The sequence below is a fragment of the Fusarium tjaetaba genome, assembly GCF_013396195.1.
Source record: "Fusarium tjaetaba strain NRRL 66243 chromosome Unknown NRRL66243_c0000041, whole genome shotgun sequence".
NCBI classification, from domain to species: Eukaryota; Fungi; Ascomycota; class Sordariomycetes; order Hypocreales; family Nectriaceae; genus Fusarium; species Fusarium tjaetaba.
Genome location: NW_023501237.1, coordinates 34,821 through 61,863, shown reverse-complemented (window position 1 = coordinate 61,863; position 27,043 = coordinate 34,821). Strand labels below are relative to the sequence as shown.

Below are 27,043 nucleotides of genomic sequence, written 5' to 3'. Positions count from 1 at the left end.
TCCGAGTGATTGCTCGGTTACTTCGGTAAAGACAAGACTCCACATTCCACTCGGAGCTTTCTTCTCCGAACCTCAGGTGCTGCTTCAACTCTGCGTCCATGATGTGCCTTCCTGGAACAATCTTATCATATCAGTCGTATCATTGTTGCTCCACTATTTCGCGAAACCTTGCATCATGTCTTCACAAGACAATGACGTGATGATGGTCGCAGATGACGGACCCAGTCAACGGCAACCCAAGTCGTTGGCAAAAGCATGTACGGCCTGTCGGACCAAGAAGATCCGCTGCGACGCTGCAAAGCCTGAATGTGGGAATTGTGTCAGTCAGAAACGCGAATGTATCTATCGGAAAGAAACTCCACGAAAACGGTACGCCATGCTGCATCGTATTGCGTTGTCTAATGATTGGCAGGCCTACGTTCAATCAGATTGGTAAACTGCAACGAGATCTGGCAACTCTTAAAGTGTTCCTGTTGACTCTCAAGAGAAGCGGTCCGGAGGAGCGGCAGAAACTACTCAATGAAGCCGTCGATGAAGATGGGGCTGTCAACTTGCTAGACTCTACTGCTGACCCTACTGGAGAGGCTTCATCACGAAAAGCCACAAGTCAGCCAATTGGTAGAGGTGCCACTACACCAATAGTATCATCAGATGACGAGCTAAATATTGCCAACTTTATATCCGTCGATGATGCCGGCACAACAAACAGCTTTGGTCCATCGTCTGCTCTTCACAATCCTGCAAGAAACGATAAAGGAACACCATCATCCCGCCAATCTACAACAACAGAGCATGTCAAGAATGAATTAATAGCCAATGCCGCTTTGCAACGGCATCTCGAGCATAGACTTACCAGACACACAACAATTGCTGGGGAGCCAACAGAACTTGCGCTCCATCTGCTAAACTTGCACTGGGCTCGCCAGCATCACACCTTTCTGCTGACATATCGACCGGCCGTAATGAGAGACTTGGAATGTTCAGGTCCATACTGCTCTGCTTTCATGCTCAATGCCATCTTCGCATGCTGTAGCAAGTTCTCTCCACGACCTGACGTCAGGGACGACCCGAATGATGCCTCCAGCGTTGGCCGTCGTTTCTTTAAGCGCTGTGATGACCTTCTCAGCAGTGACTCTCTCCTCACAAGACCGCACATCTCCACAATCGTTGGACTTGTTCTTCTGGGCTCGACTTATAATGCTCGCGGAGAAACATCGAAAGGCTGGCTGTATACCGGATACGCCCTACGGATGGTTTATGATCTTGGCCTCCATCTTGATCCGAAGCAAACTACGGAAGATCCCGAAGAGATTGAGATCCGGCGACGGGTCTTCTGGGGCGCTTTTGTTTGCGATAAGCTTCAGAGTCTCTATATGGGTCGTCCAGTGGCTATTAATCTGCGGGACTCACAAGTCTCTCGGGAATTCCTTGACTTGTACGAGGAAATGGAGCCATTTTATCCTTCAGCCTTGGCTGCAGGCTCGTCATCCAGACTTGATGAAAACATGGGCGATGCAATTCCAAGACATTCCGTTTCGACTTTCCAGCAACTATGTCTCCTCTCCAAGATAATGACGACTATCATCAATCGCTTCTATGTGGTCGGCGCCACGTTCTCAAATGCTCAGATCGATTTACAAAAGATTGAGCAAGCGTTGCAGCAGTGGCGAGACAAGTTACCGTCGGAGCTAGATTCCCAACCGTGGTTGTCCACGAGCACTGCGGTACAAACACCTAACATCATGGTTCTTCACAACGTCTATCACTCCCTCATCATTCTTGTCCATCGGCCATTTATCTCAGATGATCATCTCCGATCCACTGCCACGTCAGGGCGGTCTTGGGAGCAATGCACTGTGGCAGCAAGGTGCATCACCAGTATAGCCTCAGTCTACAAGTCAACCTACGGGCTTAATGGAGCTCCTTACGTTCTCGCGTACACGGTGTATGTGGCGTGTACAGTCCACGTCCGTAATGCAGCTTCTCAGAGCCAGACACGTGATCACTTAGCAATGCTCAAGTCTAGTCTAGAGTGTTTGGATGAACTATGTACGGCGAACCCGGGTGTTGCAAAGCCTGCAAAGAGTATCAGGCGTTTGATAGAGGCGAACCGACTGAACCTATTGGCAGGTATGTCCAAAGTTCTGCATTATAGCCGCTTGTATGACATTAACTTCTCTGCAAAAGAAATTACCCCTCATGATCAAGCCGATATGTCGTTCGACTTGGATACTATTCAGAGCACGTTTTCGGTTGCTGACTGGTCCAACACGGGATCTGATATGTTCCACATGGGAGACTTTGAGTATGGTCTCCCAATCGATCCATTGTTTGGCTGGATTAATGTCTCAACTCCGTCCCTGGAAGAAACCTCGTCGGCTGTCACAAATACTCAGTTACTCCATCAATCATGGCGGTAGTGTCCAACCCTTCTTATTATAATCGCTCGCGGAGGCTCTATCACGAACGAGTTCATGAGCTCTGATAGGGCCGGATGCAGGAGCTTCTTGTACGACTACCTGGCCAAACAAGGGATATATAAAGTGCACATGATTGGCTCGATCAAGGCGAGTGAAGTGGGTGACCTGGATAACGGGGGCCACAACGGAGTTGCAAATACCCAGATATCGGACTTTGCAGGCCTATCTCTTGGCCAGCGCCCCAATGTAGTCCTGCTGGACGCTGGCACGAATGATATGGGCAATTACAACGATGCAGGAGGTGTTGCAAGCCGTCTGACCGATCTGGTTGGCAAGGCTATCATGGAGTGCCCCGACACTGCTAATATTGCAGCTGCAATTATGACTGGCAGGCTGATTAGAGAGGAAGCTGTGTCGTTGTGCAAAAATTATGTTCTAGATTCGCAATCTCCACTTGTTAAGCTACTCAGTCCTTGAAACTTCAGTCGCACCATAGCTCGCACTGAGCCCCGGTCTAGTCTTTCCACTGGAGTGGTAATCGGGGATCTGAATGGCTTCCACTTTCGATTACGGAAACCATACTCAAGCTCCAGCCACGATTCATGGGGCCGGTGGCATGCTCCATCTATTGTTTGTGGTGTAGTTTCTCGAGGCTTGTCCGGAACTAGAGACTTTGGGAAGGAAACGCAATATGAGAGGTCGGAGGGTAGGTAGACAAGCGCAGAGTAATCCACAGCTGAGCTCTGCGATGGACAAAGATGCTGTTTTAACGTTGGTCCAGGAGCAGTCCTCCGGCAGGTCCAACATATGGATTCGGATACCGGATATCGCACAAGTACTACCCTTCGAATTAGAATGAATTAGTATGTTGCAATACAGAAACCTACAAGAAGCCCAGGCAGAAGATAGCAACCAGAGCGTATCGTTGGCGAGATGGGATATTGAGTCTGATCAAGAAAGGCATAGGAAGTAGAATGATCAAAATATCTGTTGCGATATTCCCTGCAGCATTGATATACCATTGGGGGTTATTCGGCAAACATTTGCCATCAATACTCTTATCCCAAAAGGCCGCCATTGGCTGACAGAGGAATAGAACGACAAAGATCTGCGATATGCTCCAAGCCGAAACTATACCTATAGAAATTATCAGGATCTTCTTGGTGCCTTGTGTCGCAAAGGCTCGATAGTACTGTGCTAGAAAGGTCATTTTGATAGCACTGATTGCGAAGTTATACAGAATAATCGAAATATAGAGAATCTGACAGGCTTATTAGCTCCCTGAATATTTAGAGTCTTGGGCACAGACTTTCATGAAGTTGGATCGCTGCTCATTGGTAAGAGATGACATGTGCCTTCCGAAACCATAGTTGATTCCTGACCATACATTAGTTAATGATAACCGGCATGCAGGGACGAGACAAATGAATTTACCCCACAGAATGTCAAAGGCACAGGCAAAGAATAGTATCTACATTCAGCTTAAGCAAGAAGCATCAAGACTGTGGCATTCTCAACTTACGAAGGAGGCAATAGCCCAATAATCATCGAAGCCAATATTTTTTATAATAATCGCACGTGTGTAGATACGGAGAGTCACAACGACAAAGGTGAGGCATACTAGAGGTATAATAAGGCCTAGAGCCAACGGCACCCGCGTCGGTTCAGCTGACATGATTTGAGGTCAGCGTTACTTGAGTGCAGCTGGCCAAGGCCGGTAAATGATTAAAATCGAACAAGGGTCTTGCAATTGAGAGCAGTATATATACTTATATTTGATCAATGAAGGGGTTAAAGTTTGGGCGTTCTCATAAAAGGTTAGATCAAATTCCATTGCTTCGTAAGATTACATACAGGCTGAGCTAGAGCGCGTAGTGTGCTTTGACCTCGACTTAACGTCCAAGGGTGTTTCGAGCCACCGATCCTTCGGGACCAGACTAGAGGATCTCGGCGGAACATGCCATTGAGGCATTACCATCTAGCCCTCTGCGAAAGTCCATTCCGATATTCTACGCAGTTGGCAGTCATGAATGCTAGCCCAATTCTGGGAGATCCTCAACGTCACGACAGACTCATAACCTTACTATCTATCGTGCACCTTTAGTGAAACGAGGTTCTCTCTTGGAAGTTGACAGGAGAGACCGGGGCAAGCCGCCGACTATGGCTTGTACAAGCTTTCATGCTGAGAACTGGGCACCGGGATTGGATACCAAATGGAGGGTTAAGATACACGCTATCGAAATGGTGTAGTGTTAGAGTTTCTCGACCAAAGTCTGGATGGCACTAGCGGCACGTAGCGTGCCGAAAAGTGAGGGACTTTATCCAAAGCGAGCCCAATAGCTTAGACGGGAATAACAAAGACTCGCGGAAGTCCCCGATTTCTGCGGCATGGTGACAATAACTACCGGTAAAAGCTATGGCTACCATGAATGAGAAGGGGAGAACCAGTTCACGACCACAATTCTTTGACCGCACCATTATCAGTCAAGACCAAGATAGTTCCATCACTGCCTCTTCACGGTTAGCATACGACTCAGTGCTTAATGAGTTATTTGATCAACGGCTGTGTACCGGTAGACTGGTGTAAGTTGCAGGTGCCGAAGCGTCGGTGCTAGTGAAGGCGGTGGCGGTCTTGGCGGAGCAAATAGCGGCAAACTGGACGGCCGCCATGTTGCTCGTGACGATGGCCAAGATCTAGTATACCGCGACTTGAAGAAAGGTTTGTTGGAGTTACTGTAGCCTAGTCATCTGGACGTCAGGGGGCTTGTAAGTGTTCTTGCAAGCGCTGATGCCTTGGGTGCTTTAAACTTGAAGTTAATTGGGATTTTCCAGTGTATTGGCTTGATATATCTCGTTGAGATGTAATAAGCCTTAACCATCGATCAATGCGATAACTGCTTGGAAGATCCCGCACCTGAACAACTTTGCCTACTGTGCTGTGTCCGAGTGGACTGCCAATCTCAAAACGAAGTGTTGGCTCATCCCAACCCCTCCATAGGGACATCAGTAAAACCGAAACCTTGAACTTGTAAAGATATATATCTCTCACTTGGAACAAATGTTCATGTTAAGTCAGGAAGAGAAAGCTATTTATGTAATCATGTGAATTTTCTTCTGAGTTCAGAGGCTTGTCGGATGCGTATCAGGATTGACCAAAGAGGGCACAGCAACCTTCAGTGGGGTGATTAATGCAGGAACTCCGGCGTTTGTGTGGCGGCGGCTTCTATCGTGACGTCGGGGCACTTTTGTGTAAATGCGGCAGCGACAGAGGGAGTTGCTTTTAGAGTTGGTGCTCTCAGGCCCTGAAGATAAGAAACTGCTTGATGGGACTCCAAGGAATAAGAAACAGTAATATTTCAACATGGCCAGACAATATAGAGTAATAGGAGTAATAGGAGTAGCAAGATATAGACAGACGTGCCAGGACTGGGGGACCTTGAGCCTAGTTGCTGCTATGTTTATAATACTTAAGAAGAATTGCAAAGCAAAGTCGCAGCTTCCTAAACGACTGATTGATTGTATATAGACTGATGACCTTGACCACGGCTACACTGGTCAACACTACTAACACTGCCCATAGCTAAAGACCAAGCGCGGCCCGTCGTGGGTTGCCCATGTGTACGTAGTGTTGCCCAGTAGTTTGAACATACAAATGCTCGCGTCAACAGCGATTCACCTTCCTCTATAGCTCCTGAATCAGTATCTCACTGGCAGCCGATGTTCATGATCTAATGAACGAGTTACCAATGTTTTATCTGGCAGCGAGTGTCTACTGTATTCTCTGACAGTGATAATGTCTATCCTTAGCTCAGAATCACTGTGGCAGCCGTACTGTACATTAACTTGACGTCCGTATAATTTTCTTTACTTTTTCTTCTTCTTAAAAATCAAGATACTACTCTCCTATTAATAATAACTTACCACCTTCTTATATTACTCTCTAAGTCTCTATAATAGCCACTAGATCTGCCTCCTCTTCTTCTCATTACAACTCACGCCATTATGTGTGTAACGATTATTCGCGTGTATTTCTGCCGTCGCTGCAGTAATGTTACCTCGGAGCCGTGGGAGGAAATTGAAAGGTGCGACCTTGCTAAGCAGAGCGGTGCTGTCCACCTAGAGCGCCCTGTTCGCTACGGCCCAAATGTGCCCACAACCTGGCACAACTGCCGTAAGTGCCGAGATGAATACTATATGTACGACTACTGTCGTCAGCAGGGAATCCCCTACCCTACTCCTGACCCCCCCTTCACTAACCCTCCCTAGTAAGAGACTCAGTTCACTGATCAAGATAGAGTTACATTAAGGATAGGTAAAGACCTAAATGAGAGAACTATATCTACATGGGTTAAATACTGAAACCGTAAATCCCCTGTTATAAATAATAAAAGTCAAACAGAGAAAATAAGCTCAGAGACAATTCAAGACTTGCATGATAGAGACAAGAGCCTGACTGTGACCCTGAGCCTTTGTTGTCCATCTTTTTCGCGACGAGTAACTGAACCTTGACTATTCGCGAGCGAAACCTGATATTTTAAATAAGATAAACTTGCCAGAGTAGCAACGAATCATAGAGACTGTAGGTATATGCGGATATATACTAGAAAATAATAAATCTTCTACCTCTTTTTACTAAATGTAACAGTTCCAGCTACAAGCATTAACAGCATAAACACTGCAACTGCCTTTTAAGTATTGACTCAAACTGCTCAGTATACATGTCGACTTTCCACTAGGAATAAGCCAGCCAGCCATGCCAAGCATTCCTGACCCGCTCTGCCTTTGACACAGAGATGTACGCCGAATTGGCAAGTCTATCTTGTAGTTCCTTGAACTTGGCTGTAGGAGCCCCCTTGTCGAAAAGAATATCCAATTCCAAGTACGATAGCTTCTTTGTTTCAGGAAGCCGAAAATAGCACCATATCAGACAAAGGAAAGATGTAGCAGCATACACTAGACAAGACTTACCACCCAGGTCCCATGCAGATGGGTTTAAAAGCTGAGGCGCAACAAAGTTATTCACGATAGTGAACATGTTATAAACGATCCTTGCGAGGGCAATGGTCTTGATCCGAAGCCTTGTTGATGGTATCTCGGCCACGATGACATAGCAAGCCGGACCAATGGACATATTGTAGGTAAAGGTCATCAGGATAATCAAGGACCCGAGCGCCCAATTCAACGACGAGTGGTCGGCCAAGACGATTGACAAGGTGCCGCCTGTGGTGAGAATGAGCAACGCAGACACCAAGCCGGCCAAGTAAAGCTTTCGCCGTCCGATTGTAGAAAGCAATATCCACGATATCATGCCGCCTAAAATACCGAGACCATACATTCCGGTAGCTAGAGTGAATGACTTGGAGGATTCAAAGCCTGCTTGTTCTAGAAAGTATGGGGCATAGCCGGTTAAGGTAGCACCGCATAGAGCTTGGCAAGACCAGGTCATGCAACACACTTCGGTCCTGCGGAGGTTGCAACCTCTGAAGAGATCTAGGAAGTTCGAACCACCATATCCTAGCTTCTTCTCCGTTGAATCAATATGCTGCATAATAGCGATTGTATCCTCGATGTCGATGTGTTTGTTACTCGTGAGTCTCTGCAATGAATGTCGAGCTTCTGCTAGTCTCTCATGTCGGACTAACCACCCTATGGTTGACAAATAAGTAAAAGGAAAGAAGATGTGTCAAGTAGGGAGAGTCTTACAGGGACTTTCAGGGGCGAAGTAGATGAGGAACAGCAATGGGACCGCCCATGCCCATTGCAGGGCAAATGGCAGGCGATACGACCAATCTGACGTATTCTTGATAAGCGCCCGCAGTATTCCAGTACCCATGAGCTGGCCAATAAGCCAGCACATATTGACATTACTGAGGATAGCTGCACGGATGACTGAGGGTACCACTTCAGCAGCATAGGTCGCTGCTAAAGTTTGAATCACACCCCACGACAAGCCTGTGGAAGACCCGTTAGTTCTCAGATAATCGGGTGTGCATTCCGCGTGAGATTGATAGGCGAGCAGTAACTTACCACAGAGAGCTTGGGAGGCAAGTAATAGAGCGATGTTGTGTGCGAAGACAGCCGGGAATACTGCAAGACACATCCACAGAAGCGCGACGATCATCATCTTGCGGTATCCAATCGCATAGGAGATATAACCATGGGCAAGAAGGCCTACGATCTCGCAACCGACGGCAGCATTTTGAAGACCCATCTGCCACAAGGGCGAGATCTCATAGTCTTGCTCCCCAACGGCGTCAGTAAGCGGTAGCCTGGGTTCACCGTACCTACGCCTGAAGGACGGAAAAGCAAGGAAACCGGAGATAAGTGACTTATCGTATGCCTCCATGACAACGGTAAGGAAGAGAAGAAAAGACCACATAATCGCCTTGGGGAAGTGCCGGCAGCAGCTGAGCAGAGTCATCTCTTTCTCGTTTGCTAAGCCGCGATGAATGCGTGCGCCGACACCGCCTGAGCTTGTTGATCGGCGGGGCAGCCATATTGGACTGTCAAGGGTGTTGGAGTAGACATGTGAGGGCTGGCGCGCAAGATCTTCTGGGGCGGGTTCGTCGATACCTGACTCGTGATGAGAAGCAACTCCTTTGGAAGCCATGGATATGAGCACGACCTCATCTTTGCTAAGATTGGCATTTGACCCAAACATTGTTTCAGGGAACCGGGCAGCAGGGTATAGAGAGACAAAGATGCATTAGGGACAGGCTTGAACGTTACATGGTTTACCTCGCACTGGATGGAACACGCATTGTATTATATAACTCCTCTCAAACTAGGCAGGATTTGACTTTAGGCCTGATACAGTCATTACTGGAAGCCACAGCTCATTTCCCCGGATTGATTCCCCCGGATTTCCCCTGACCTTTGCAGGAATCAGACAACGACTGGGCATCATATGTCTGGGGAAATCGAAGTAAGAGGCTTGATTGGAACGCCAGTCTTGCAGGAGGTCTGTGATCTCCTTGATGCCGTTTGTGGCGGCGAGCTGAACTACCAACTTGGCTTGGTGCCGCTTCTTTTAGGTATAGTCGGTAGACTAATAAGCAACTGATTGTCAGTGGCTGGCCTGTCGGTCCGATAACTCGATTTTGCGTCCAGGGTAAGAATCCTTCAGTTCCATGAGCCAACTGATAATCGACTCGATTCGTCTCCTTTGTGATGAATAATTAGGTGATTATCGCGGAGTACATTTAGATACTCTAAGGCTATGACTTGGGAAAGACTATTTCCGCATATACATCGACTTTTCTTTTGGCAAACTTGCCGCAGAACAGCTTGGCACAATGTTTCATGGTGATGACCATGGTTAAGCAATGCATTCAGTAGCTCATGCAACCATCACAACCCAGGCCCCCTGAGCTAGTGGCTTAGTAAATAGCATGCAGGAGGTCATTCGACGTCAATGCGAGGGTGGACGGCTCGGGATTAAGTGGTTGCACTTTTACACGAATTACTGGAATTATGCTTAGCTTCTGCGACCTCCTAACCATGTCACACAGTTAATTATATCCGGTTTCGAGAAAATTCGCAAAAAAGCATGAAGTTCAAATTGGGGGAGCTTTCAAATTTACTCCATTCTATCATCAGCGGCGTTGTCGCTCACTGTAGACCTCGGTGAGGATACGATCCTTCTTGGCAATATCTGCCACTCCAGTCCGGTCCTTGAAAACGCTATCCATTTCCTCAAGAGACTTCCCGTTAGTCTCAGGCACACTAAGCCAGACCCAGACGAAGGACAGAAGACAGAAGACGGCAAAGAAGACGTAGGCGCCGAAGCCTGTTTCGCGAACAAGAGGTGGCGTGATGAGGCCAATAATGAAGTTGTTGATCCAGTCTAACGAGGTTAGTGGCTTGGCACTTGATAGAGAAGAGAAGCTTACTTGAACAGGTGGAGATTGCCACGCCCTTTGCCCTGAGAGATGATGGAAATACTTCTGCTGGCATAGCCCAAGGAACAGGGCCCCAAGAGGCACCAAAGGCAAGCATGTAAAATAGAAGAAAAGCGACGCTTGTCCAGCCTTCGGCAGTATGGCTGGGCCAATCATTCGAGAACTTGCCCACCAAGACAGCTATGATGAGATGTGGCACAAACATCAGGAAGCTACCCCAAAGGAGGATGCCCCGGCGGCCGAAACGGTCCATGGTCCATAAGCTCGACAGAACACCAATCAACTGCGTCACGTTGAGGACGCCCGACATGATGAGTTGCATGTCAAAGTCCAGGCCCATGGTTCCGAACAGTGTTGGTGAATAATAGATAAGAGCGTTGATTCCAGTGAACTGCTGGAAGAACATAAGGCCTGCACCAACAAGAGTCCGACGCCTGCAGCCAGACTTGAAGCAATCTCCCCAGCTAACAAACTCAAGTCGCATCTTCCCAACCACATCTGTTCTTTGAGTGAGATCAGGGTGTCGTTCGCGGAGAACACTTGCTTGGAATCGGGCCTCGGCGATAATGTCCATCCATTCGCGTTGAACTCGTAGGTCGGACTCGGGAAGGGCGCGAAGTTTGGCGAGGCTGGATAATGCTTCCTCCTCGCGATCTTTGGAAGCGAGCCATCGAGGGGAGAATGGTAGGAAAATAGCGCCGAATCCTAATAGAAGACCGGGGAGGATTTGAAGGAGGAACGGAAGCTGCCAAGACCAGTGGCTGGGAATTGCCTAGGAGTGGATGAGCTAATAGCGGCGCGTAAGGAGTGGATGTTGGCTTACCTTTGTCCCGTAGGTTATCCAGAATGCAACAACAATTCCTATGACAATCGACAGTTCTTCGAAGACGAGTAAAGCACCTCGGATCTCAGGTGGAGAAATCTCTGCGATGTAAAGAGGCACCACCATGGATAATCTAACAGATACATGGTCAATGTCAAGGTGCATCGAGTGTTGGATAAACAGATTTCCAAGCTGAACTTACTGTCCAATACCAATGCCACCGGTAAAGCGCCCTACAACCAGCATGGCATAGTTGATAGCTGCGGTCTGGAGAGTTGATCCAATCGTGAATACCACAACAGCAACCATCAGGGAACGCTTTCTGGATATCCAGTCGGAGATCCAACCCTGGTTGATGGCACCTATAAACGCCCCGAGCGTGATCATGGCGGTCATGAGGCCCTTTTTGAAGCCTGCGCCAGGGGCATCATCCGAGACTTCGGGGAATCGATCGAGGAAATGATCCATTACGAGCGTCACGGAAATGACGCCTTGATCATAGCCAAAGAGGAGGCCACCGATCGCCGAGAAGGCGGCGCAGGCAGCGACGTAGGGAGATGAGAAGAGACCGCGAAATCCTAATTTGTCAGCTATGTACTCGCAACGTCTGCCATCACAATCATGTTAAAGCCTAGCAGGGAATGATAACTCACCGGAAGGACCATATGGTTCCAAAGAAGTGTTGATTCCAACGTGCTCCTCGGTAGTGGCACCGCACTCGTCAAGCTTGTCCTTGACTTGATCGACTTGCGTATCCATTTTGAGAAGTTGTTATAAGTAGATTCTGAATGTAGATGAGGATGAATAGTTTCTGGGGATATTCGAGGGCGAGATGCTGATCTATTATAGTCTGGATTCTCGGTCTACTCTGCGACTTACCATCTATCGTAGATATCCAATTAATGATGGCGGGTTACTTTTCATCCAACAGTGACATGGATTAAACATGGGGTATTTCGTGGGGAAGCACGAGTCAAGTCTGGAGAGTTTTGGGGTAACGGTGGACCAAGTCTTCTTCCGACAAGCATCAGGAAATGGTCCGGCCTAGGCTCCATTATCGTAGTAGGTTAGCCCTATACAGGTTAGAGCATCGGAGCTTTTCACCTTCAAACGCAGAAACGGAGCGCAGCCCCGACCGTTCGGCCTTTTTTGCCTTTGGAGCCAGGTCATATAATCGGGGCAACCTGCCCCTCAAGATGAATTTGCACCAGACATCAATTCTGAAATTTGCTTTGAGAGAAAATGAACACAGCTACAGCATGTCTCGTAAGTCAAATGAAACATCGGTAACCATGCCGAATGCCCCTTGCCACTCTGACCATCATTAGGCCTGCAAGAAACAGCATCTCAAATGCGTCTGGGGTCCACAAGTTGCTGGAGATGGTACACAAACATGCCTTCGATGCGTTTCGATGGGCAAGGTTTGCGCCACAGCGCCCGTTTTTCGCTTCAAGCACTCAACTACGTATGTCCACCCCCAGACCTTTGCGTGTCATGGCGATGATGAGGAGGCTGAGTTCCACCATAGGTCATCCCCAAATCAAGTTTGGGTCCCTTTCTCAAGACGATGTAAGTATCCCTGTTCATGTAGACTTCCACTTACGGGTCGCCAAGTACAATTCGTGGATGAGACGCATGATGTTGAAGGTTACTACCTATCAGAGTCGGAGAGCCAAAGCCACTGGCAGCAAGCTGATAGGAACACGCTTCAATCTCATAACGAACAACTTATAGATTCTGGGTCTAATGACTCTCCTGCGACTCAAATTCATACAGTTGAGATCGGTGGAGAGGATGGAGCCAGTGCAGTAAGCAAAGACAGCCGTCACAATTATGGCCCAATTCCGCAGGGTTCGACACTGGGACTGGCCAACGTAGGATCAGTACCCTACCCGTTGGTGGAGAACCATGAAGTCAGATTGATGCAATATTATTTGACTTACATGTGCACATGGGTACGCCATTCTATCTTCTGTCCAGGTCGACATGGGGTATTGATCTTTGGCAGTTCGACCTCTGCGATTCCAGACGCCACTTTGCCAACATTGTGCCCCCTCGAGCAGCGTCTTGTCCGACCCTCCTCAATGCTATCTTCGCCTTATCCTCCAGACATCTCAGCCTCAACGCACAATATGACCCTTACGCCTCCGATCGGTACCATCAAGCATGTCTCAGGCACTTGGCAACAATCTCAAACGACTCCTCCGCCCTGAACGACGACAATCTGCTCGCAGCGACTATCCTTCTACGGACTCTCGAGGAACTCGACGTTCCACTTATCGGCACCGATCACGAAGGTCATCTGTTAGGAATACAGCTATTTATGAACACTTGTGACTCTACAACGACCCCGAGTAGCCTCCGCTTAGCCTCGTTCTGGATTGGCATGAGACAAGAGGTAACGATGAGTTTTGCAAGTCAACGCCCTGTAAAGATCAGGCTCGATCACGGATTCATGGATCGGTCCCTCTCTGAAGCCGACGATGACACATGGGCAAATCGCATTATTGTCCACAGTGCAGATGTTATAAACTATTGTTTTGGTAATAACGGTCCCAACAGACACCACTATCAAGAACTAGTTGACTATGACCAAGCGTGGCTACGAGCTCGTCCAGTGTCCTGGCTGCCTGTTGCCTATAGTGCTTCTGACGAGACCTTGGGCGAAGCCTTTCCACACATCATTTATCTAAACCACGCCGTCGGTATGTTACAGCTTGTGACTAGAGGAGGTATGCTAATAAACATCAGTTATCGGTCAAGTCCATAGCATATTTGCTCGTATTCTCCTTATGTGCCATGATGACCGAGTACCACGAATTGGACCATCTGCTCAGCTAGCTCGGAAGCAAATTGACGTAGGTTGAGATGCGCAATCCACCATAGCAGTGTATTCTGACTGATGTAGGACGATATCCGGACCCAAGTCCGAGAACTTTGCGGGATAGCTCTCTCAAATCCCTCCACAAGACCCGCCACCTTCACAGCCTGCATGGGAGTGACGGCATGTGGAGATCGATTTACCGAAAGACGAGACCAAGAGGCGTTATTGGATGTGTTGATGCTGACCCAGAATACTCATTCGTGGCCCACTGCATCAGCACAAGACCATTTAAAGAGAGCATGGGGCTGGGTGGATTCTTGATGCCGGAAAAGAACTTAGGCCATAGCTGTAATCAGTGTATGGAGTCAAATAGTCTCAAATACAGTGACTCAAGGGTAAGAAATTGAGCGATTTACATAGCAGTTTAATTTCCATACTATATAAATGTCGAGTAGATGGGAACGCGACTGACCCTCAACATGTCTATGTACCCATAGTGTACACATATGCGGCGGTCTGAAATACTGTGGAGCTTCACTCGGAACGTTTATCCGCATGGTCTTTATCGGGGCAAATTAACCCGTATCAACAGAGAACTCAGGGTCAAAGCCTCCGAATGCTCTACTCCACCATGTCTTTTCGCGTCCAAGTACGCACAGGTAAGTGCCTTTCCCCCAGCATGAACAATCCAAGACAAGAGAATACAACTTTTGCCAAGTCCTGCCATCAACATGGAGACATTTATCGACTGTCAGGCTGTATATAATAAATGAGAAATCCGGGTCGGCAGTATTCTACTTCTCACCCTTCATTTACTTCTTTCATTTTCTTCAATTCTTCACCATCCTCCCTACACTCATACAATGGCACCTCGCAAACTCCATGTTGGTGTCGCTGGTCTCGGAAGAATGGGCAAGCGACATGCCCTTAACTTCCATCAGAATGTCCCGCGAGCTGTTCTAGTCGCGGTTACCAGCCCAGACGCTGCCGAGAGGGAATGGGCTGCTGAGAACCTCGCCCCTGACGGAGTAGCTGTATACGAGAGCTACTCTGACATGATAGCCCATGTGGGCTTGGATGCAGTTTGCGTCGCCTCTGCCACTGCTGTGCATGCTGAACAGACCAATGCCGCTATTGCCGCGGGCAAGCACGTATTGTGTGAGAAGCCGCTTGGCACAACGGTCGAGATTGTGAGTGTTTCCTTGTGACAGACTTCGCATTGTGCTGACAGTTTAGTCCCAATCTGTTGTTGACGCCGCTGCTACCCGCCCCGACCTCAAAGTCATGTGTGGCTTTTCCCGCCGTTTCGATGCTTCATACCGCGACGCCTACGAGAAAACAAAGTCAGGCTTGATCGGCCGCCCATCTGTTCTTAGGAGCCAGACGTGCGATGTGCTGGATCCTTCGGGCTTTTTCGTCGCATATGCTCAGTTCTCTGGTGGCATATTCGTTGATTGCAGTATTCATGATATTGACCTGGCTCTTTGGTTTTTTGGCCAAGAGTCCAAGGTTCGATCAGTCCACGCCGTAGGGATCACGGCCGTGGAACCAGATCTACGGCAGTACGATGATAGGGATAATGCTGTGGGCATTGTCGAATTTTACGATGGGCGCATCGCATATTTGTATGCCTCGCGCATGATGGCTGCTGGTCAAGAGGATACGACAGAGATTATCGGGACAAAGGGTAAGCTGTCTGTGAACTTGATCCCGGTTGAGAACCACGTTCGGATTTATGGACAAGAAGGCATCAGGCATGAGCTTCCTCAAAACTATTGGGGGCGGTTCCAGGCAGCGTTCACAAGAGAAGCTATCGAATTTACCGAGTGCGTGCTTGACGACAAGCCAGTACCTGTTGAACTGGAATCAGCAGTAACGGCTGTGCGCATTGGCGCGGCTTTGCAACGGTCTATGATTATGGGGAATAAGATTCATTTTGACGAAGGCGGTAACGAGGTCAATAGAGCTCAATTATGATACTCTGGCTTTAGAGCAACTTTACTATACTAGAATTATTTCAGAATGTCTTAGACACGCTTGGCCAGGTTCTGGAATGGCTATTGCTGTCTCTACTACAGCTTTGAGACATATTTCCCACGAGTCGCCTGAAACCTAGGGTCACCCATGACAAACTGACAAGTGGCCATCTGACTCATAAGCCGATCTCTTCTCAACCGCTCCATCACAACAGCCTCTCCAGCAAACATAACCTCCAAATTACCATTATTCCATCGGGGTAAGAGAGTGATCTCCCCATGAGGGGGGATTCTACCAAGATACGGCTCTCTAAAGGCCTCACAAGAACCAAGCTCGGGACCCCAACTTGACAGCATAGCTACACTTGCTCGTGTATGGTCCGTCACAAGTGCATCGATGGGCCCTTTAGGTATGAGGCCCGGGTTGACAGGATGCGAATGGGCTATCTCGAGCATCTCTCGAAAGGTTTCCTCGCTCCAAGCATTATTGCTCTTGCGAATAGCCGTCGCTGCATGTGCCAGAGTTTTAGGGTCAGGTGAGATGAAGTCTCTGGTGCTTACAGACACGGGGAATAAATCCACGCAGGCAGGCATGTAATTGTTAGGTAGAGGAGGCGTCAACCGGCGACGAATGCTCCCAGCAAAGACAATCTTGCTAGTCTCGGGTAGAGGATCACGGCCTGATAATCCTGGAGCATATTTGGCGCCAAAGAGTCGGTTCCATGCGAACGAGGTCAAGCAATCTGTGGACGAAACTTTTGAGCCGTCGGGCAAGACCTCTTGGATCATGTGCTGAAGCTGCTTGATTGAGGACTTTGAAAAGGTCCAGACAGAACAAGACAGAGTGCGAAGTTCATCTTCTGTAAACCTCACCAGATCGTCATTTGTCAGACGTGCCTTGGTGAAGAGGTTTGATACTTTGTCCGCAACTTCTTCTGGAGACCGAGGGTCAAGCATGTCGAGATAGTGAAGCTTCGCTGCACGAGCTCCGAGCTTGTCCAGATCTTCCTCGATACTCACGTCAGGTGTCAAGAGGGAGCGATCTATCAGGTCCGCCGATATTTGCTGCGGGAGTTGAGGTACAGATTGACCATTGAGTCTGGCAGTTGCTATCGCACTCGTGTTCTGTGACCAAGACCTGAGAAAGTCCATAAACTGGACCAGGTCACCTATCACGTGCGTGATCGACATGGTCAAGACGATACCGCCCTTCAAGACATTGAACTGAGGTGCAATTACAGGGTCGCCATCTTGGACGCAGGGAAAGTCCTCTGGTCGGAGCTTGGCAAGGCCATCTTCTTCGCCATCGCCAAACGGCCACCCGTTAATCTTGAGCTCGGTGTAAGAGGGCACATCTGCATCGTGGCGATGATCTCGATACCAGAAGTTTGTGCCTGCACGCGGGGCCGGTCGAATCTCAATAGCGCAACGTCCAGTTTCGTCTTTCCTGATAACACCTGCGAGGTGTGGATGCTCGTAGATACATCGGGAGAGGCCTTGCTTACAGTCTTCATAGAGCTGTCGAGGGTCCGTTTTTGGTTTTAGTGGAAAGAAGTGTGTAGGCGAAGGATACACTGAAGCGGTGAGGTTGTCGAGGGCTGAGCACTTCACGGTGGATGGCTGTAGAGGGCCCGCTGGTTCGACCCATGAATCGGACATGGCTGATTCGTCGTTTCTGTTTGCAGACTGTGATTTGGTCAAGTTACTTCTGCTTATTTGAAGAGATAAGTGAATGATCCCAGAGTAAATTGATTATCATTTTGTAAGATATCGGTCGAGCCACGTGAAAGCAATTACGCTTCTCCCTCAAGTCCTGCTCTATGATATCAACCTGACTTTGACCTCCGTTTCAGCTTTATGATAACTACACCCTTATTATTTTCGCAATCTAAACTTAAGACAGTAAAGACCGCGAAAATGTTGAACGTACGATAAGAGGTAGATCATCTACCGTTTAGTGTTTCTTGCGTTACAATTGCAAGCTTCGGAGTGAAGTTTAAACCCTGCACAGCTGTGGCTCGGACCGCTCTTTTGTCACATCTCATTGCCGAATTATGTCTCAGCGATATCGTCTATCAGGTACCACAGATATAACATGCGCTTGGACCAAAAATGACGATCATACCTCCCTTCGTATAAGGATCTGCAGCTAGGGGGGAGTTTGCCCACAAGCTTCGTCGGAACGTGTCAGATAAACAAGACTCAAGCACCGTGCGACATATTGTCTCAATCATGTGTTGGTCAAAGCGTAATACGAAATCACTCGGATTCCTGTAAGTCTGGTAGTCTAGACTAGAGGAATGAAGATACCGTACCTACAGTCTCCGCATCTAAAGAGTCTTAGACAATGCATCAGATCTCATATTGATTTATCTATCATCAGTCTGGCACATCAGTGAGTTCTTTCCAGACTAATTCTTCTTGCACATCCGCATTTCTCAAGCTTAACATCACTAAAGCAGCATCGTCGCCATGTCGACTGATATTCCATTCACTCCATCCGCCTACTTCACCTCTACTACTATTCAACCACAGCCAATCGCACATGGAAAGATAGTCAAACTCTCAGCAATCGACCAAATCGCTCCGAGGGACTACATCTCATCATGTCTGTATTTTCCTGCGTCACAGAATGCGGACAAGAGACATATCTTCCATCTATTTGAACGGGCCTTAGTCAACACGATCATCGACATCCCAGAACTTGCATGTTCCGTGCGACGGCCCACCGAAAACGATCGGGAAGAGGTTGAGCTTCTATTCGATAGCAACCAAGGCCCCAGACTTAACTACAAGGATTACACGGCACCCGAACTTCGGCCTTTATGGAAGTTCGGTACGTTTCACCAGCTTGAGAGGGCTTATTTTCCGCTTGATATACCGAGACACATTATCTTCGGCACATCGGCAAAGCTAGTTCCGGGAGCCAGTATTCCGGCGCTGGTACTTCAGTGTAACTTCATTTCTGGGGGCCTTATACTCGGGACCTGTCTTCATGTAAGTTCACGTTACCCGCGCGATTTACTTTTTGCTCCATGTTACACGACCGCCTGCGACGCGGCTTGTGCAACACAAGCCTCGTCGTCCGGCCTTTCCTTTACAAACACTGACTGATATGCAGCATGTGGCAGGCGATGGCGTCTGCAACTTTATCTTGCACAAGACATTAGGCATGCACCTGGCTGCCATTACCAAAGGACTCGGCCTCCGAACCATGCCAATCACGCCTCTTGATCGAAGCTCGGTCGTTGAGGGTGAACAAGGCGTGACCCTGGAAGAATTTCCTGATTGGAAGCTTACAGAGACCTCTTCCACTTTCTTGAACCCAACAAACTACGAAGTTGCCGAGGTGCAGTCGGTTGAACATGGCATATTCTTCATCTCTGCCGAGAACCTCTCGCTGCTCAAGAATCATGTCCTGAAAGGCGCTGTCAATACTAAGCTGAGCACGACTGAAGCTATCTGTGCTTTCCTCTGGCGCCACGTTGTCATGGCCAGGCAGATGGACCATCATCGATACCCAGAGGCTAAGCTATCAATCACTGTCGATGCGAGGGAACGAATGGAAAGTCCGCCACTCCCATCAAACTATTGGGGGAATTTTGCGGAACCGAACGCGGTCGCCAGAGCACCTGTTGCTCGTCTGCAGAATGGGGAAGACAGAAACGAGATCTATCTGGAGTTGGCAAGCTCTGTCAAACGAGCCATTGCTGCTGTTAACAACAAAGCAGTAAGGCGTCTCGTTGGACTGCTCAATCAGATGCCCAAAACTACTTCCTTGACCTGGAATGTCGACCGATACCCGGGACCGGACATGCTCATAGTCTGTCTTCAAGCGCACAGATACAACGACATTTATTTCGGGCGTCATCTTGGGTATCCTTCAGCATTCCGCGTTACTGTCGGAGATACTGAGGGTAAACCTGACGGCCGTTGCATTATTCTGCCACCTCCTCATAGTGAAATTCGGAGTCTGGAACTGATTCTGCAATACGATAGTGGCACTTTGGAAAGGCTTGAGAGTAACGTAGAGTTTAGCAAGTTCTTTATGCGCCGTAACTGATTTAATCAGGGACTACCAGGCTTCAATTCCCCTCTGTAACTAGTTTCTAAACTTTTTAACTATACTAATAGTTTCAGGTAGTAGTATAAATATATACATACTCAAAAGGTTTAGCTCTTTAAACAAATGAGAGCGCCATTTAAGACATTGATAGTAATGGACATGAGGAGACATTGCTCAACTGCCAGCCAGACGAACTATCCAGTTCAGTCTTGGCAGTTCTCTTACTTGGGTTTACATTACCTTGAAGAGTGCCACGTAAGGACAAATAATATCTGACAAGTATTACATTCTCGGTGACAACGGGAGATTTCAATACAGGGCTTCGACTTGATCATGGAACGCTACTCATCGCGGATAGTCGTGACGATAACTGAATGGGAAACCCAGTGCGGCCCATACAGGATGTATTACGAGCATAACAATGAATTGACTAGCCGCTAGTCAAGCTGTAACAGCACATCTCCGTGCCCACCAAGTACAAAGCGGTAATTGTTTCTATTATATGCTTGTTACATTAAGGGGCAAATGAGCTAACATAAGCGTAGAAGCCTTCGACACAACTTGGCTCATCGAAAATCTTGGGCAAATATACAGCTTGCCACTCTGAATGGGCTTCAATAGTCAATTCGGCTTTGCAAAACTCCCAGTAGGCGGGGTACCAGCCCGATTGTTCCCAGTCAAGAATTGCCAGTATACGGCAAGGCGATTCTTTGGACACCATTATGTTCACAGGGTTGAGATCCGCGTGCGCGAAGCGGATGGGACAATCGTCAGGCAGCATCTGTCGATAAGGGTCTGTGATACTGGTAGGATCAAGATCTGGATCATCGGCCGTGGCTGGCCACTTGAACATGTCCGACATACAGTCGTGGAATTCAGCCGCTGCAGAAAAAGGGCCAGCAGGTGGAAAGTTTGTGTTAGTAAAGACCATGTCTCTCACGGCCCCGCGGTTGATATTACCTAAACACCAATTAGGTCTGAGAGAATCCTTGAAGTGTGCAGGGATGCCTACCGATGAACGGATCATCAGGTGCTTGGCGCAGATGAGACATTTTAGTGACCATCGATCGAAGCTGTTCACAGATGCCATCTTTTTCAATAGCGCTTAGAGTGTCCCAACGATCACGTAGAGTGATCCCATCAATGTATTCCATATAGAGGAATGTGACGCCGTTTTCCTGTGTCCAGCTGTAGACCTCTGGAACTGGGACTTCAGGCAAGAAGTGACGAACGGCCCAAAGACACTGTCCTTCCTCGATAATCGCGTTCAAGTTGCGGCTGTGTTTCACGACACGTTTAAGCTCTTTGAACACGGCTGGCTGACGTAACACCATGCCCTCGGCGCGTGGATGCTGAACATAATTGGGCCTGGCCAAGACTTCGGAAGGAGTTGGAAGCTTGGGTAGGTCCGGGCCACGGTTGAAAAAGGAGGATTCGTAGAATGTGACAGAGGAATCCTGCGGCAGGAGGTCAGGGATTAGATAGAAAGACATTGTCGGCCGTATATAAAAAGGCAATAGCCTAGCATTCGACGACTCGCGAGAGATGACGACTTGGCGAAGTTGTAAATAAAGGATTTGCAATGCGGGGAATTGGCCTTGGCTTCAGTGAGGCGGGGGGACTTCGGGTCCCCTATGGGCTTATCGACCAAGAACTAGTCAAGACATCATAACATTAAAATGCCAGTCAACTCTAGATCTACCTTTCTAGATGGCCTCATCGCAGGGTGTCGCTACAGGTGCTGGCCGTGAACGATGAGCAAGCCCAAGACCCATTTATGCGAGCTTCAGTTTGAGAAGAAATCCCTTACTTCCCTGAGAGCTTTTGGCGCAACTCTCTTGGCGCAATAGGAGAAACACAGGAGACTTGGTGGGCTTTTGGTCTAATTTAATGGACACAAATGCAATTTAAGGTGTGAGGAGGGAGACAACGATTCGACGGGACCAACTTGGTCCACTTCCTTCAAGATAAGTACGCAGTATGTTATCGCACAATCTTAGTCAAAAAGACGTCGCGAAGTTGCCGGCGAGGCTCTCAGTGCATGCAAAGACTACGATAGAAAGTTTTCAACATCCGAGAAGGAGCTTCAATGCTTCTGTCATGGAACAGAGTGATTCGAGGCACAGACAGGTTCAGCTTCTGGCTGCGGAAGCTACGCCGTCTCGGATGCTTGACGGTGTTCGACGTCACCTTCTTGGTTTGGAACTGGAGAGCATCATCGGGGTGAAGGCTATGGATAGCCACGAGGCTTGAATCTGAGTCGCAGTGCTTTGAAAGTCAGTAAACACTTTGCTGATGGCATCTGCGAGTCCAATAGGTGAATCATGGTACTACTCTCTCGGCTTGTACAAGCCTCCAGACCTTACATCTAAGACATCGTCAGGCTCGTGTGAACAATCTGTACGGTAGCGCAAAAGCAGAATCCCGTAGCCTAGTCTTCGGCGATACCAAACGTCATGACTGGCGAGCTGCCTGGTAATCCGAGGAGTCGACAAAGGGGTGGCGGCAGGAGATTCGAACTCGAAGCAAGGTCTTGCGATGAGTAAAGGGAAGGCATTGATCAACAATGGGGATTAGCGAGCGGCAATTCCAACAGGCTCTTGTCCCTCGATCGTAATGCCTTTGCTTCAAGATGAGATGAAGTCAACGCATGGTCTCAATTGACTCGCTTAGGATGATACATTCGAGTCGGGGCAGTTGATGTACTCGGTATGGCATCGACGACGAGGCGACTTGACGTTGAGGCCTGCGTCAAAGGTGACACGGCCTTCCATGGTATCCTTCATGCTGATGGATTCGCGTCGTCCGTTCGACATCAAGCATGAATTGACGAAGGCGGGCAGAAGGCTTCAACGACGGAGTGTTCATCGGCGGTATGGTGTGTCCTGCTTCAGACACGTCGCATCGAAAGAGTCAGATCCGAGACTCGCAACAGCAATCGCATATTGAGATCGGACGAGGGCATTACTCAAAAGCCTTGGGCAGTTAGTAAACGTAAACTTGTCGAATTGAGGTCCGCATACTTACAGACTGGAGAACTCGGAGTAGCACGCGTCCCCTATGCGCGAGATTGATCTCTATCTGGGCCAGTGTAGACAGCGATATTTCGCCTGTATTTACTGATGAGTTTGAGAAAGGCGAATCAATTCCACGTCGAAAGTGCACCTCAACACCTTGCTGGAGGAGGCAGTCAAGGGCGGGAGGGGGCAGTCACTGGTAACTGAAGCGCTAAACGGACATGGCCGATGGCACTGGAATGCAAGCACGTCATAATTCCAGGCTGCAACCGTCTGAACACCTTCCATCACGCTCTTTCATTGATTCCCAAGCTTTTACTTTTGTCGGTCGGCTTTTTGAGTTCATCTTAGCAAACACTCCTTGACATCGACATCATCTAGAGTCACAACCGCCGTTTCTGTCTAGGTCCCCAAAAAAGGGGGGGAATAGCCCAAACTCTTAACATGGACTGTGTCCTTTTCCGCGAAACCAACGCGTAGCATCACACAAAAGTCTGTACGTACTGCCACTCCCATTTCCTCCCACTTGAGCAGACCAACTTGCGGTCATTGCGTAAACAGCACTGCTGAACGCATGCGGCCGCCTTGACGAAATTACAAGTGTTTCAAAGCTTCGACCAGGCCACGAAGCAAGTACGTGTAGAGCCATTTCCAAAATCCAGCAAGTACCTCTGTTGGTGGCGGCGACAAGTGTGTATCGCCGGTCTGAGTCATGAAACTTTGGCGTAGTCCCCGCACCAATGGAAGCTAGGGTATTTGTTGATCTGAGCAGTATCATAAGCTTGTAGGACGTCAGCTGCGGAGAAGGCAAAAGTGATGGATGACCTTTCTCGTCTAGGCTACCATCGCGCTGCCGGCCTCCCTGGAGGTCTCAGCAGACACGAGGCGTTCCTGCCACAAAGAAGCAAGCTCGTTGCAATATTACCAACCTTGGTCAGGCCATTGTGTATCTCTCTTCAACCATTTCGGCAGCTGTTTGTGAACAACACTGCAAAGGCAACACGTCCGTAAAGCCACGCGTGGTCTAATGAATGTATCGACTTGATGCCCCATCCCAACAATCGACTGATCAATCTACTGTGTTTTGCGAGGGGAGTTGAGGGGAACAAAATGAGGCTGGGGAACTGAGAGCTAACCTTCTAAATACCCTGTCTCTGGCCTGGAGAGAAAGTGAGTTCTCGTGCTAAGCCATGGTTCACGCCCTCCGTGGGCTTCCCTCCCGAAACTAACGCCACCGTGGCCACGGGCGGGCGCCCTGTTGTCAGCTGAATCGTAAGTTTACCAAGACATGGACTCTTGGTGGTGTGCCGCCGCTTATGCTGTTTGCCAAACTCACTTTGTCGTTCAGCAAAGGCAGGGGTAGAACGAACTCACCGCACAGAACTTGCACGCTTCGTGACTGAGGCCTTCCACACTAGCCATAACGTGACGGTCAAGATCGACCCGCAGCAGACGTCAGCTGTATTCACCGGCTCAACGTGTTCGTGTCGGTTAGCTACCTGGCCCCCGGTTCACGGGGACAACAACTGGCTTGTTCGAGACAACAGCATATGAGGGTGTGCACTGTGCAGATACCATCCTGTCGACTGCAGCGGGTGTCTCCGACCCTCGCCCTCGCCCTCGCCACGCGTTCGAATATCTGTCTTGTGACGCTCCGTCACATCTACCAGGCGCAAGGTCGCGCTTTCACCCGTCGGTGTGCTGCCCCTGCATGCCATGTAATTTCTGGATCTCCTGTCGAATCTGCGATAGCCTTTTCATAGCAAAGACTGTTTACACGCTGTATCAAGCAGTATTCCGTATTCGTTCGGCCCCTACAAGTCGGGTGCATGGTTCTGGCCATCGTTTTACAACATTCTTCCAGGATGTGCCTGGAGTTTAGCTTACTGATCCCATTTAATCACTGCGCAGGAGCAAAACGAACTACATGTATTGACAGCACGCTTGTCGAGACTGCTCACGAGACGCTTCACAGGATGGAGTGCCAGCAAAGTTCCCGTGAGATCAGCGGCCCAGGAAGCAAGCCAGCGCTTACAGCTCTACCCACCTGATTTTCTCCGCTTGTCTTTCGGATAGTTCCCTCATGCAACAGCAAGGATCCGCGGACAAATCATTAGCCTAGCAACAATCACGCGTGTTGTTTACCGGCTGTCCGAGCCAATAAAACCTTCTGATGGTATCGCGCGAGCTTAAGATGTGGATATGTGGCGTACAAAAGCGCGCTGTCAAATCGACGAGATGAAACAAGCTAGATCATCTCGGAGGACCTTCTCCTCTACCTCCGTAAAAATTCCGTATCCCTTGTTTTCATTCAGGCTTCTTTCCATCTGGTTGCAAGAAGGAGTTATTCTATACTGCACTCCAGGAAACATTAGATCAAGTCACAGAGTGAAAATATGGTAAGTCAAATGTCTAAGGTGTGGGTGTGTGTTCTTGTTTAAGAAGTCTCATTGGCGCTTCTTTGTTGTTCTTCGTTCCATCGGAGCTTTTTATCTCAGTTACACGTCGATGTCACAGTGGAGTTGAGGCTTGCGGCTGATGAGAGCTTAAACGGGCAGAGACAACTTGGACGCCATGGAGGATTAACTAACAAAATACACTTTTTCTGTACAAACAACGAATAATAATTAGTAGAGACACTTTCCATCGACAATTAAACGGTAGAGAAAACCCATTAGTCCCATTGCCATACAGTTACAGTAATACACTTATCAAGCCACCCTTTTATTAGATCTTTTGTTCAAGAAGGGCCCTGAGCGCAGGGTTCTTATCCTTGATTCTATGCATCCGCGCCCTCAAGGCACCCTCGTTTTCGGCTTCCCAAATCTCATTGTATTTGTTGTAGATACTCTTCCATTTCATGTCGTTCAGCATACATTCAACAAGGAAAATATCTGCAGGACGTAGATCCTCCAATTCTTCCGCTGCGCTTCTCATTCCCTTGGCCTCTTTGGTCAAAAGATAGTCTTCAGTTCGCGAGGGGGATGCGGACTTCGAAGATTTGCCCGATGTCGGATGGGGGATATGATCTCCCGGCTGAGTTTCCTGAGGTTCGGAATCGATCAGCACGTTGAGTGATGCATAATCCATTTGTGGATGGGAGCCGTGATAGTGTTTTGACCATTCCCCGCAACAGAAGTTGACTGCCTCGCCGGGGGCACTGGCACTTTGATTGGCTTCGAATGCGGCAGGAGAGGATGTTGTAGGCTCCTCATCAAGGTAAGATACAGAGTTAGGGGATGCATGTGTTGAAGAAGGTTCATCAGGGGGCGACGGGTAAGGGCATCTGCAAGGTGCCCAGTGGTTGGCCTCGACGTTGCAGTTCGGGCACTGGCATATTATACGCCAAGAGTCCATGGTAATGAGCTTGCAGCTGGGATTCAGGAGGGTTGAATTTAAAAGCGAATTTCCTAAAGCCAAGCGCTTAAGACTGCAGGAAAATTGATCATATGTAGCCGGAGGCGAAGGAGTATAACTGATGTCGGCCTGAACGCAGCGATTTGCTCAAGCTTCGTTGGTCAAGGTCCCTCTTGTATTTATAACTAATCTAATTATCTTCGCTTTTCTTTTTTTAAAAAAAACAAAATAATAGCTATTGTCGCTTGACCTTTCAAGTAACAGCAGAATGGCGGCTGGCTGATGACAGTGTTTGGTTCCCTTGTCATCGTATCCATAACCCATCAGCCAGACTGCTTGGTGACACGACGCTATCGAGCAAGGTTGGCACGCCAATCTTACCGGCGGCAGATTGACCCTAGAAGCCGCGAAGCTTTCAGCAGATCCTTGTGCACGTCTATCTCCAATCGGGTTATCTTACCTGTGATAATTGCTTGGAACATACTCCATAACTTCATTATACAATGACTCTCCTGGGTCGTCAGTGATTGACGCCACGTTGTAGAGGCTAAGACATTCGGGGATACCACTCTTGAAAAGGGTGTGCACTTGCTGCACATGTTGGTTGTAGCTGGGTGAGGGGGTTTGCCTATTAATTCTTCCCAGGCTCGAACACGCGT

The 27,043-nt window shown here is 48.6% G+C and overlaps 9 protein-coding genes across 9 annotated transcripts; 4 read left to right on the top strand and 5 right to left on the bottom strand.

Moving 5' to 3' along the window:
* Positions 1 to 175: 175 nt before the first annotated feature.
* Positions 176 to 2,897, top strand: FTJAE_2243 (Nit-4-like protein; the record flags this gene model as incomplete). Its single annotated transcript, XM_037348417.1, has 4 exons — positions 176 to 369; positions 413 to 2,130; positions 2,188 to 2,305; positions 2,501 to 2,897. 4 exons carry the CDS (start codon positions 176 to 178, stop codon positions 2,895 to 2,897), a joined length of 2,427 nt encoding a protein of 808 aa, XP_037210495.1.
* Positions 2,898 to 7,152: 4,255 nt separating this feature from the next.
* Positions 7,153 to 9,081, bottom strand: FTJAE_2242 (general alpha-glucoside permease; the record flags this gene model as incomplete). The annotated part of the gene is made up of 3 exons (XM_037348416.1): positions 7,153 to 8,066; positions 8,124 to 8,372; positions 8,448 to 9,081. The coding sequence occupies 3 exons, from the start codon at positions 9,079 to 9,081 to the stop codon at positions 7,153 to 7,155; spliced, it is 1,797 nt and encodes a 598-aa protein (XP_037210494.1).
* Positions 9,082 to 10,015: 934 nt separating this feature from the next.
* Positions 10,016 to 11,903, bottom strand: FTJAE_2241 (monosaccharide transporter; the record flags this gene model as incomplete). The annotated part of the gene is made up of 5 exons (XM_037348415.1): positions 10,016 to 10,266; positions 10,313 to 11,093; positions 11,145 to 11,277; positions 11,347 to 11,722; positions 11,798 to 11,903. The coding sequence occupies 5 exons, from the start codon at positions 11,901 to 11,903 to the stop codon at positions 10,016 to 10,018; spliced, it is 1,647 nt and encodes a 548-aa protein (XP_037210493.1).
* Positions 11,904 to 12,386: 483 nt separating this feature from the next.
* FTJAE_2240 (ARCA-like protein) lies at positions 12,387 to 14,011 on the top strand (the record flags this gene model as incomplete). The annotated part of the gene is made up of 5 exons (XM_037348414.1): positions 12,387 to 12,410; positions 12,473 to 12,713; positions 12,879 to 13,038; positions 13,125 to 13,849; positions 13,896 to 14,011. 5 exons carry the CDS (start codon positions 12,387 to 12,389, stop codon positions 14,009 to 14,011), a joined length of 1,266 nt encoding a protein of 421 aa, XP_037210492.1.
* An 820-nt stretch (positions 14,012 to 14,831) lies between these two features.
* On the top strand, positions 14,832 to 15,945 carry FTJAE_2239 (myo-inositol 2-dehydrogenase; the record flags this gene model as incomplete). The annotated part of the gene is made up of 2 exons (XM_037348412.1): positions 14,832 to 15,158; positions 15,205 to 15,945. 2 exons carry the CDS (start codon positions 14,832 to 14,834, stop codon positions 15,943 to 15,945), a joined length of 1,068 nt encoding a protein of 355 aa, XP_037210491.1.
* A 95-nt stretch (positions 15,946 to 16,040) lies between these two features.
* Positions 16,041 to 17,603, bottom strand: FTJAE_2238 (trichothecene 3-o-acetyltransferase; the record flags this gene model as incomplete). The annotated part of the gene is made up of 1 exon (XM_037348411.1): positions 16,041 to 17,603. The coding sequence occupies one exon, from the start codon at positions 17,601 to 17,603 to the stop codon at positions 16,041 to 16,043; it is 1,563 nt and encodes a 520-aa protein (XP_037210490.1).
* Positions 17,604 to 18,416: 813 nt separating this feature from the next.
* Positions 18,417 to 20,007, top strand: FTJAE_2237 (trichothecene 3-o-acetyltransferase; the record flags this gene model as incomplete). The annotated part of the gene is made up of 2 exons (XM_037348410.1): positions 18,417 to 18,941; positions 19,066 to 20,007. The coding sequence occupies 2 exons, from the start codon at positions 18,417 to 18,419 to the stop codon at positions 20,005 to 20,007; spliced, it is 1,467 nt and encodes a 488-aa protein (XP_037210489.1).
* Positions 20,008 to 20,524: 517 nt separating this feature from the next.
* Positions 20,525 to 21,503, bottom strand: FTJAE_2236 (phosphotransferase family; the record flags this gene model as incomplete). Its single annotated transcript, XM_037348409.1, has 2 exons — positions 20,525 to 20,970; positions 21,023 to 21,503. 2 exons carry the CDS (start codon positions 21,501 to 21,503, stop codon positions 20,525 to 20,527), a joined length of 927 nt encoding a protein of 308 aa, XP_037210488.1.
* A 4,251-nt stretch (positions 21,504 to 25,754) lies between these two features.
* FTJAE_2235 (uncharacterized protein) lies at positions 25,755 to 26,384 on the bottom strand (the record flags this gene model as incomplete). Its single annotated transcript, XM_037348408.1, has 1 exon — positions 25,755 to 26,384. One exon carries the CDS (start codon positions 26,382 to 26,384, stop codon positions 25,755 to 25,757), a length of 630 nt encoding a protein of 209 aa, XP_037210487.1.
* Positions 26,385 to 27,043: the final 659 nt, after the last annotated feature.